This window comes from Bos javanicus, chromosome 18, assembly GCF_032452875.1.
Source record: "Bos javanicus breed banteng chromosome 18, ARS-OSU_banteng_1.0, whole genome shotgun sequence".
NCBI lineage: Eukaryota > Metazoa > Chordata > Mammalia > Artiodactyla > Bovidae > Bos > Bos javanicus.
Window position 1 is genome coordinate 48,651,552 of NC_083885.1, and position 11,858 is coordinate 48,663,409.

An 11,858-nucleotide genomic window follows, 5' to 3' on the forward strand; every position below is an offset into this window, starting at 1 on the left:
TGCCATGCTGTAGGGCTCACACCACCAAGAGTTCTTGTGATTACCACTCCCCAAATCTCTCCTTGAACCCAGAGTCAAATATGCTTTCCCCAGCCTAGCTAAGAAAAACAGACTGATGTTACTGTAGTGGCTGTTTGTGAACCCAGCACTCCTTACCTCTTTCTGGAATCAGTCACCTCATTATGTTTGGGGGACCCACGGGTCCCTTATTCTCAAGCCACATGGCTCTGGTTGGGCTAGCCCCTCCCACCTGTTCCAGGGAAACGCATGTGATTCAAGCCAGCCAATCAGAGCGCCTCGCCACCACCACCCCTACCCCGGCCCGGCCCGGCCCCGCCCACCCCCCACCCCGGGCCCCCACGTTACTTGTTTCAGTGCCTGGAAGTGAGGACGGGGCTTCTCTTTCCCTGAGGCCCCTAAGCAGTGGGGGATGAAACCCTCGAGTGGCCCAGCTCTACCTTGGCCATGTTGTCAGGAGACCCTGCCTGAGAATGCGGACGCCGCTGAGTGAAGCAGAGCCAGAAAGAAGATTTACTGGAGTATAGAACGCCTCCATCTGGGTGTGCTCAAAACCAGACTTTTACATTCACAGAGTCAATAATTCTCTCTTTCCCATTTTTATTTTATTTATTTTTTTGTCAACCAAATAAATAGCAACCAAATAAAACCTTCCTAATTCAGTTGACATGATCTCTGTAGCGGTGCACCAGCCAGAATGTCGATTAACTCATTTCCCTGTGGAGTAAGGAATCTGACACAGCCATGGAGTCAGGGGTCCGGTGCCAATTACCCAGTTTCTACCCCTGCTTCCTGACCTAACCAGCAAAGTAGAGTGTTCCTGTCTCATCAACTTAAGGATTCACTCGAGCCAAATTGAAAAAAATAACAAGGTTTTGCCTGTAATGCTATCATGTAAATGAAGACATCCCATAGAGAGCAGATATTTGTTATAAATAGGATAACAAGTGCTTACTATTTGCCGAGCACTTGCTGTGACTGTAATCCTCACACCAACCTTCAGAGATATCTCCACCACCTCTGGCAGCTATAGCAAACACCACAGACTATGGGCTCATACAACAAATGGTTATTTCTCAGGTCTGGGGCCTGAGCATCCCAGATCAGAGTGTCAGTGTGGTCAGGTTCTGCTGAGGGCTCTCTGTCAGGCTTGCACATGGCCACCTTCTTGATGTATCTTCCCAGACAGAAGAGAGCTCTGGGATCTCTTCCTCTTCTTTTTTTTTTTTTTAATTTTAATTAAATTTTTTTTCTTTCATTTGGAAGATTTACAGTTTTTCATTATGCGTATTTCTATGTCCCATTCCCCGACCCCCCCCCCTGCCTTGGCTGTTGCTTTGTGGCTTATGGGATTTTAACTCCCTGATCAGGGATTCAACCTGGGCCTCGGCCATGAGAGTGCTGAGTCCTCACCACTGGACCACCAGGGAATTCCCAAAGATTTCTTAAATAGGACACAAAGGCACACACCATAACAGAAAAAAAAAAAAAAAACCCACACCTGATATTGCGGAACTCATCAATTAAATACTTCTGCTCTGAGAAAGGCATAAACAATGAAAAGACTTTAGGTTTTTGTTTTTAGTCTGTTTACCCAAAGAAGAACATGTTACATATTCACAATACATATATTTGGCAAAGAACTATATCCAGAAAGTATAAAAAACTCATATATTAATAAGAAGAAAGCAAACAATCCAATTAAAATTGGCAAAAGATTTGAATAAACAAGTCTCAGAATATACAAATGGCTGGCAAGCACATAAAAGGATGCTCAACGTGAGTAGTTACAGGAAAATGCAAAGATGCAAATTAAAACTACAATGAGACACAAATACAGATCCACTTGAATGGCTGCTGCTGCTGCTGCTGCTGCTGTTGAGTCGCTTCAGTCGTGTCCGACTCTGTGCGACTCCATAGACGGCAGCCCACCAGGCTCCCTTGTCCCTGGGATTCTCCAGGCAAGAACACTGGAGTGGGTTGCCATTTCCTTCTCCAATGCCTGAAAGTAGAAAGTGAAAGTGAAGTCGCTCAGTTGTGTCCGACTCTTTTCGACCCCATGGACTGCAGCCCACCAGGCTCCTCTGTCCATGGGATTTTCCAGGCAAGAGTACTGGAGTGGGGTGCCATTGCCTTCTCCGACTTGAATGGCTACAATTAAACAAACCAACAAACCTGGCCATACTACATGCTGATAAGGATGTGAGGTACCAGAGCTTTCATTCATGGCAAGTAAGCATGTAGCATGGTTCAAGTACACTGGAAAACAATTTGACAGTTTCTTAGAAGGCAAGCATACACTCATCATTTGACGCAGCATCTCAACTCCTAGGTATTTAATCAAAACATATGGACAGGTACTTCCCTGGTGGTCCAGTGATTAAGACTTTCCTTCCAATGCAGGGGATTCAAGTTGGATCCTTGGTCAAGAACCTAAAATCTCGCATGCCTTGTGGACAAAAAACCAAAACATAGAAGCAATATTGTAACAAATTGAATAAAGACTTTAAAATCTGTACACATTAAAAAAAATCTTAAAAAGAAAATACATCCACACAAAGATTTGTCCATACCACTCTAGTTCATAATCACTAACACTAGAAACAACTCAAAAATCCATCAACAGGTGAATAGGTAAACTGCAGTGTGGTCATACAATGGTTACCATTCAGAATGAGTGGCTGCTACATGCAAACACATGAATGAACTCCAAAAACAAGCTGAACAGAAGTAGCCAGGCAGAAAAGAGCACATCCTACACTGTTATACCAAGTTTAGAGCCAGAAAAACCAGTTTATGCTGATAGTAAACAGTTCAGTGGCTAGCAGTTGCTAAGAGCGCTTGAGAAGAGGTGATGGAAATATTCTGTGCCCTGACTGTGATGTTAGCCCCACAACCACATGCATTTGTCAAAACTCACGGCACTGTACATGCAGGGTGAATTTTATTGTATGAGCAATATACCTCACAGCTATACTCCAATAAAAAGTTTAAAAAAGAAAAATCAGACATACAAAAATCATTAATATGTATGTATTGTAAAAAAAATACACCTCAATAAAGCTGATATTAAAAATTGAAACAAGAAAAGAAATAAAACATGATTTCCCAGTGGTTTAGACCCCAAGCTGTGGAATCTTCTTCACCAGGTATTTAATCAAAACATATGGACAGGTATGGAGCAGCTCTGGTCCCTGCTCCACCATCTACATGATATGTAACCTTGATCAGGTCACTTCACTTCCTTGTGCATCAGATGTCTCCTTTGCAAAATAGGAATAATAAGACTATACTACACTGCTGCTGCTGCTGCTGCTGCTGCTGCTAAGTCGCTTCAGTCATGTCCGATTCTGTGCGACCCCATGGACTGCAGCCTTCTAGGCTCCTCTGTCCATGGGATTTTCCAGGCAAGAGTACTGGAGTGGGTGTCATTGCTTTCTCCGATACTATACTCAGTTCAGTTCAGTAGCTCAGTCATGTCCAACTCTTTGTGATCCCAGCACGCCAGGCCTCCCTGTCCATCACCAACTCCCAGAGTTCACTCAGACTCAGACTCACGTCCATCGAGTCAGTGATGCCATCCAGCCATCTCATCCTCTGTTGTCCCCTTCTCCTCCTGCCCCCAATCCCTCCCAGCATCAGAGTCTTTTCCAATGAGTCAACTCTTCGCATGAGGTGGCCAAAGTACTGGAGTTTCAGCTTTAGCATCATTCCTTCCAAAGAAATCCCAGGGCTGATCTCCTTCAGAATGGACTGGTTGGATCTCCTTGTAGTCCAAGGGACTCTCAAGTCTTCTCCAACACCACAGTTCAAAAGCATCAATTCTTCGGCGCTCAGCTTTCTTCACAGTCCAACTCTCACATCCATACTATACTACTCAGCCATAAAAAAGAACGAAATAAGGCGATTTGCAGCAATTTGGATGCAACTAGATTATAACTTGGATTGAAACTAGAGATTATCATACTAAACGAACGAAGTTAGAAAGAGAAAGACAAATACCAAATGATATCACTTATATGTGGAATCTGAAAGATGACGTATAGAATCACAGAAATAGAGAATAGATTGGTGGTTGCCAAGGGGGAGGGGTTGGGGGAGGGATGGAGTGGGAGGTTGGGATTAGCAGATGTAAACTATTATATATAGGCTGGCTAATAGAGGATATATACAGGATAACAAGGTCTTACTGTGTCGTACAGAGAACTATATTCAATATCCTGTGAGAAATCATAAATGGAAAAGAATATTTTAAAAAGGAATCTGTATGTATATATGTATGTAAAGCTGAGTCACTTTGGTGTACAGCAGTGATTAACACAACACTGTAAATCAACTATACTTCATTTTGAAAAAGAAATAATTTTTAAAATTAAAAAAATAAAAAATTATTGTCTTTCTATAAATGAAAAAAAAGTATCTATCTCAGAGTGTCATTTTAAGGACTGAATGGTTAGCACAGTGACTAACAACACATAGTAGGGACTCAGGAAATATTAGCTAAATATGTATATAAATATATATATATTCCAACTTCCCCAGAATGTACAATGTAGATAAATTATTACAGAAAAATGCCTAGAAGGAAGTACACTAATATATCGAGTGGTTATTTCAGAGTGGTGAAATTGTGGGTGATTCAAAAAATCTTGTTAAAGATTGTACAGTAAATATGCATATATTTTCTAATCACAATGGAGTGTGTAAAAAAAGGTGAAAGCTTTGGGCTGATGTAAGTCCAAGGAAACTGAAAAACTAAAGTACAGTTTGCATGCAGGGGATGCTTTGACACCAGTAGACATCCATGGGGCCTCAAGTGGCCTAAGTTGTGCTACTCCTTACAATGGAGCCCTGGGGAGCCAGCAAAATGAAAGAAGAAAAGTCTCAGTATAGGGAAATGCAGCTGATTTTTGTGTGTTGACTATGTGTCCTGCTACTTTGCTGCATTCATTCATTAAGCTTTTAACAATAGGGTGAGGGGAACTTTGGGCTTCCCGGGTGGCTCAGCTGTAAAGAATTTGCCTGCAACGCAGGAGACACAGGAGATATGGGTTCGATCCTGGGTCGGGAAGATTCCCTGGAGGAGGGCATGGCAGACCACTCCAGTATTCTTGCCTGGAGAATCCCATGGGCAGAGGAGCCTGGTGGGTTATGGTCCATTGCAGTCACAAAGACTTGGACACGACTGAAGCGACTTAGCACACACACACGGGGAAAATTTTAGGGAATCCTACATATAAGATCATATCATATATATATGTTATAATTCATATATATATGTATTTCTTGACATGAAAAAAAAAGTTTTAAATACAATACAAACTTCAGTTTTTTCCTGAGCAATTTATGAATAAGTTGCCAATATATTGCCTCTTTACCTCCAAATACTTTACTCTGTATTTTGTGCAAATAAGAACATTCTCCACTATCTATACGGTAAGGCAGAGATGAAACCAGTAAATTAACACAGATGAATCATTACCATCTACTGCTCAGAACCTAACCACGTTTGTGGTTGTGCCAGTAAAATGCCTTACTTTTCACTCTATTTTCTGAAATTTGTACCGTACTGGTATGTTATCTACAAACATTTTAAAATGTTCAATAACGATATGAAAACACATACATAAAATAAAAATTAATTCACTTAACAATGAGCCCTGGAGTTCCAGTGGATGCCAGACTGGTCTCCGCAGGGGACCCCTTATTCCACTGTCCCTGAGAAACATACTCAGAAAGGCTGGCCATGGGGATAGGTGCCTGCAGTTGGAGGTTTGCAAAGTGCAGGATAAGTTCGGGTCATGAAAGGGCTCGAACTGGCGCCCGGGGTTGGTGGTCCCACAGGATTTTGCACCCCTCTTCAAGGTGCTTGTGTAAGTCGCTTCAGTCGTGTCCGACTCTTTGCGACCCTATGGAGCCTTCCAGGCTCCTCTGTCCATGAGATTCTCCAGGTAAGAATACTGGAGTGGGTGGCCGTTCCCTTCTCGAGGGGCTCTTCCCCGACCCAAGATTGCGATGTGGGCAGCGGCCAGGAGGGGGCAGCATGTCACTGGCTTCGCAAGGTACTAGGCTGAGAAACATCCCCCCAGGGGAGCGGCTCTGGACTTTTCTAAGTCCTGGTATGCGGTGCACGCTCCCTCCAACCTCTCTCCATCAACTGCTTGAGACCATCCGCCGCTGCGAGCACCTCAGAGAGGGTGCGGGAGTCGGCGGGGGAGGGGGGCACTCCGTGGTATGGACTCCTCTCCCCACAGTGGCCAGAAAATCCCCACCTGGCACTCGGGGCTGACTTGGCTTCTGAGTGTACCCCGCCCCCCGTTCCCCCTCCAGAATCCCTGGGGGAAGGGGCAGTTCAGGGCCATCAGGCGAGCCAAGGAGGAAGTGTGAGAACAGCGCCCTAGAGGGCAGCAGGGACACAGGAGCCGGCACTTCGCGTTCCGGACCCCGCCAGTGTGCGTCTGCCTCCGGGCGCGAACTGGCGGAGACTGTCCCATCTCGGGGACAGAAAAGTAGGCCGGCAACGCCCGGATCCCTTCCAAGCCTGAACCCGCCCCAGCGGAGGGCTGGAAAGCCTGGGGAGCCAGGAAGCGGGGGCAACTGCAGAGAGGCCGAGATTCACACATCATCTCCGCGAGACTGGGGTCTCCAAGGGACCTGTTTGCAGGCTGACCAACCGCTGGGGGGGGGGGGGGGGGGGAGAGGGGGGGAGGTGGTGGTGGCTGTTATACCCTCAGAGGGGGCGCCAAGGGTGGGCTTAGTAGTAATTCGTGCTCAGACTCTTTGCAACCCCATGGGCCGTAGCCCGCCAGGCTCCTCAGTCCATGAGATTTCCCAGGCAAGAATACCGGAGGGGGTTGCCATTTCCTCCTCCAGATCTTCCAGACCCAGGGATCGAACCCATGTCTCCTGCATCTCCTGCACTGGCAGGTCGGTTCTTTACCACTGAGCCACCTGGGAAGCCCAAGGGAGGGCTTCAGTTCAGTTCAGTCGCTCAGTCGTGTCCAACTCTTTGAGACCCCATGGACTGCCGCACGCCAGACTTCCCTGTCCATCACCAGCTCCCGGAGCCTACTCAAACTCATGTCCATCGCTTTGGTGAGGGCTTGGGCTCCTCCAGACTCCCTCAGTCAACTCCACCGCATTATCACCTGGCTCCTCCGTAAAGTGCAGCAGGAAGGAGAGTCAAAGCCCCACCCCCACCTCTCCAAGCCTCCAGGAATAGAAATTGCCCTCGGAGATTCAGGGTCGGACCCACCTGGGCCACTTTGTGACCATTAGCCATTGTCTTTACCTCTCTTCCCTGATAGTGCAGTTAAAGAATCCCCCTGCAATGCAGGAGACCCCGGTTCGATTCCTGGGTCAGGAAGATCCGCTGGAGAAGGAATAGGCTACCCACTCCAGTATACTTGGGCTTCCCTTGTGGCTCAGCTGGTTAAGAATCGCCCACAATGCGGGAGACCTAGGTTCGATCCCTGGGTTGGGAAGATCCCCTGAAGAAGGGAAATGCTCCCCACTAGTATTCTGGCCTGGAGAATTCCATGGAATGTATAGTACATGGGGTCGCAAAGAGTCGGACACAACTGAGCGACTTTAACTTCACCTCTCTGAACTTGCTGCTCTCGTTTATATGAAGGAGACACTGACACAAGACAGGCGCACAGATGAGGGACTAAAGACTTTATTTGCCATCCAAGACCCCTGCCCCGGGTCTCCGCCAGCCCTCCTGGGAAGGCTCAGAAGATCTTCACCAACTCCAGCTGCAGGTCCCCGCCCACCTCCAACGCGCGCACGCGCCCTGGCGGGATCCGGTACCGGAAGTGGTGGTATTCAGAGTCTGCGATGACCGCCTGCAGGGACGAGGAGACACTGCTTAAGGTTCCCCAGGCAACTGCGGGGTTATTCCCGGCTCGTGCCCACGCGGCGTGACCTAGGCACGCACGCAAGCCCCCACTGAGAAAGAGGTCTATTATTCAATGAAGCCCCTTGTCATGAGGATTAAATGAGTTCATTGTTGACACCTGAGTGCTTTTTAAGCTTTGGCAGTGATGCAGTTGCCAGAATTCCTGGATGCATCGCCTTCCTCGGACGCACAGAAAGTGAAGAACAGCCCGGGTAGTGGAAGGTCTTCAATGACCACCCCCGGCTGGGACTTATTCGGGGTCCTGTCTTCCAAGTCGTCCATTTCCCTGTCCCAGAACTGCTACCTCAGACGCCAGTGGACAGGGAACAGGATAGAGGATGTCCACATCTTCCGGCTGGACTCCCACCCTTTGAGCACTTGGCTCTCACTGTCTCGTCCTTGCTACCGACACATGCCTACCCTCTGACAGTAGTGCGCTTGCGCCAGGGGAGGTGAGGAACTGGGGAGGCCCTGCCCACCTTGGCCACGCCTTTGATCCCAACCTCTGCCAAGAGCCTTCCTGGCCTTGCCAAGGGAAGAGGTGTGGGTGTTGGAGCCCGCCCTGTGGAAGAGACACACCTTGAAGCCTTCTTCAGTGGCAATGAGGAGCACGTCGAAGGGCTGCCCTCGCTGGAAGGGAATGCCTGAGCCCCGCTCCTCTGCGCCCCAGGTGCCGCGCTCCAGGGTGTTGAAGACCACAGTGGACTCGTCCAGGCGGGGGTTGAAATGCAGGGCGGCATCACTGCCTGGTTCCTCACCGCACAGCAGGTTCACGTAGAACCTGGAAGGTGGTGGAGAAGAACATTGGATAGAGGAGTTACCCTTTGCCAGAGCACATCCATATTTACAGGAACGTGAGAGCCACACACCAGGGAAAGAGGGGAGATGGACTGGAGACCATGGAGCCCAGATCCCAGGGCACCCAAAAACCAGTGGGAGACCTGGACACACATTCACCTAGACCAGGGCCTGGGTCCCCCTCATTTCCAGAGTCTGGGAGATGCCAAGGACTCATGGTCCTGAAGACCAGGGTGCTCCCAGTTCCCAGAGGGCTGGGACAATACCAGGGACCCCCAAATTCCCAGGCACTGTAGATTCTCAGAAATCCTGAAGATCCCCACCCAGGAAGCCCTAGGATTGATTGCCTAGGCCTCCTACATGCTGCCCAGGGCACCTCTGATTCATAGGTTCTATTTCCAGAGTGGCTGTGCACTTGGACTTGTCATGAGATCGCCCTGGAACCCCCAGATTCTTTGATGTAGGGTCCCCACCTGCACAGTCATGGGACAGATAAGTGAGGACGTCAGATTCCAGGAGGGCAGAAATAGCCTGGGGATTCCAAGATCCTGGTGGGCAAAGTTAGCCTGGGGTTTTGTTCTCTGGGCTGTAAAAGTGGGGTTCACTGAGCCTGGAAACCTCCCATCCGTTACCGCTGAGGCTCGGGGGTCTCACCTGCCAGCCTTGTCGGGGACTAAACCACGAATTCTCAACACAGTGCCCACTCGGATGCCCTCGGGCAGCGAGGTCTTGTGGGGGACGTTCTGCAGCAGCCAGAGTGGATCAGGGAGGCAGAGGAGAGAGACAAGTGGGTCAGCTGTGTGGAGAACATGACCAGGACGCAGAGCAGCAGAATCAGAGAGAAGAAAGGGCACAGAGACACGGGAAAGAGAACCGGGGGTGCAGAGGAACACAGAGACTCAGCAGGAAGATACTCAGAGGGACAGAAAGATAGACAGTAAGGGGAACCAATGTGGGGAGGGGTGAGAGCGTGGGGATGGATTGGGTGAACCCAGAAACGGCAGCCCAGAACATTCTGGCACAACGGAACACCCGCTTTCTCCCTGAAACAGGAGCCCTCAGCCAAGCCCCAGCCCCTCCCCTCTGCCAGTGCAGCCTTGGGTCCAAACCCCTCAAGCCCCCACACTGCGAGCACTCACAAAGCTCCCGGCCATGGCTGGAACAGCGGGACGGCAGTGGCAGTGGGGGCGTGGCTGCTGGGACCTTAAATCAAAGCAGGGTGTGCCTGGTCCTGGTGACTCAGCCTTTCCACACCCACCACCCACACCTGGCACAGACCCTGGGGCCATGCTGGCCCAGCACCCTCTTTCTAGGGCCTCTGATGCCCCTGCCATCCTGAGGATTCCCAGGTGTACGGTTCCTCCCCTTTGAGCTAATAGTGATAGAGGCAGTTAACAATAATAACCATACCAGCACAGCACACAGCGTGGAAGGCTTGTTGAGACACCATCCCTCCAGCCCTACCTTCCTGCTGCCTGGTGGAGAGAGAAGACTCACATCCATTCCATCATGGAAAATCTGAGTCCTGAGAGGCGAAGCTGTGAGCTCAAACTCTGCGCCCTCTCTCCCAGGTTAGGACCTGCTGCCTAGGGCTAAGGATGGGTCTCCCCTGAAATTCCAGTTGATGCTTCTGTAATATAATAATAACCATGGCAACAGGATAATGATAGGAAAGGCAGCTAAGAGGACAGGATATTCTGCCCAGTGGTCAAAGCTGTATCCTTGGTGCCTAGTGCAGTGCCTGGCATACAGTAAGTGCTCAGTAAATGTGGATGAAAGAAAGAAGGAAAGATAATGAGAAGTGCCACTGACAAAGCCTCGGGCTTGCCTAGCATGTGGGAGAGACCACTGATCTCTGACAGGCCACTGAGCATAGGGCCCCTGATCACCCTTATCTGACAGATAAGGAAACTGAGGCTCAGAAAGGAGAGGCAGTTTGCCCAAGAAACACAGCTAAGCAGAACCATGTAGACTGTGTGTCTGGCTTTCTTCATCTCTGGAAGTTCCTCTCTGGTTTTTTCTCCAGGATGCCCTAGTCTCTGGCTGTCCTGTGTCTCTGTCCTGCCCTGTCTCTCTCACATGTTCCTGTCTATTTCTCTTCTTTGAGTCTCTCTCCTTCCACCTCCCAGAATGGCCTCCTCTGTCCTACCTGGTGTTCAAGATAAGGGAAGGGAGTGGGAGGGGGGGAAGGGTGGCCCCTCTGCCCAGGCCAAGTCCCCACAGCCCAAGGCTCCTGAAGGGGCATGCAGGTATGAAGGGTGGCGTGAGAGGAAGAATGTTGATAGAGGGTTCTGGAAGGCAGGGAACAGGGCATTGGGGAGCTGAGCAGAAACTCCTCCTAGAAGCCCGGGCAGCCTACCACTCCATTTCCATCTCCCCACCCCACCCACCCCTGTTGGTGCCCCACCCAGCAGAGGGAGAAAAGGCCTGGGGCTGAGTCGGGAATGGAGACTTTGGGTGGAGACAAGCAGAGTCAGAACCTGATCCACCGCCCTCAGCCTCCCAGCCTTCAGCCCCATCACTGCACAGTTGGTGCAGCTGGGGGGGCAAGCGTCTCAGAGAGCAAGGGTGGGAAACTGCATTTGGGTGGGGGCTACAGTCACCTCCATTTGGCAGAAGAGAAAGTGGGCTTAGAGAGGGCCAGCATCTCCCCAAGGCCTCATGGGGAGGACGGGGCCAGGGGCTGGAGCTGATCTGTGTGCCAAGGACACCTACCTCGTGGAGATTTTAAATAGAGAGGACAAGGACTTCCCTATTTGGTCCAATGGCTAAGACTCTGCACTTCCAATGCAGGGGGCCTGCGTTCGCCCCCTGGTCAGTGAACTAAGATCCCAGACGTGGCAGCTCAGCTGGGACACTGAAGTTAGAGAAGCCTACACACTGCAACAAAGACCCAGCACACCCAAAATAAAATAAATAAAAGTATTTTTCAATCTGGAGAGGACTGTGGGTTTTGAGGCGGTGACATCGATGTCTGTTCAGATGGAGAGTTTCCCAGAATGATGGGTTCTGTTATTCTGATCAGTAATCATGTGCCTTTTGTATATGTCATTCTGTATATTGCTGTGTATCCTGGCAGTTTATCTTTTCCTGATTTCTTCATTGTCTCTGGATATTTCTCCACATGCTTCCAACCTGCACG

The 11,858-nt window shown here is 49.5% G+C and overlaps 1 protein-coding gene across 1 annotated transcript; it reads right to left on the reverse strand.

The window, feature by feature from the left end:
- Positions 1 to 7,680: 7,680 nt before the first annotated feature.
- Positions 7,681 to 9,943, reverse strand: LGALS7 (galectin 7). Its single transcript, XM_061388189.1, has 4 exons — positions 9,856 to 9,943; positions 9,371 to 9,459; positions 8,498 to 8,699; positions 7,681 to 7,865 (listed from the first exon to the last, which is right to left on the reverse strand). Exons 1-4 carry the CDS (start codon positions 9,868 to 9,870, stop codon positions 7,752 to 7,754), a joined length of 420 nt encoding a protein of 139 aa, XP_061244173.1. The 5' UTR covers positions 9,871 to 9,943; the 3' UTR covers positions 7,681 to 7,751.
- Between the last annotated feature and the right edge of the window lie 1,915 nt (positions 9,944 to 11,858).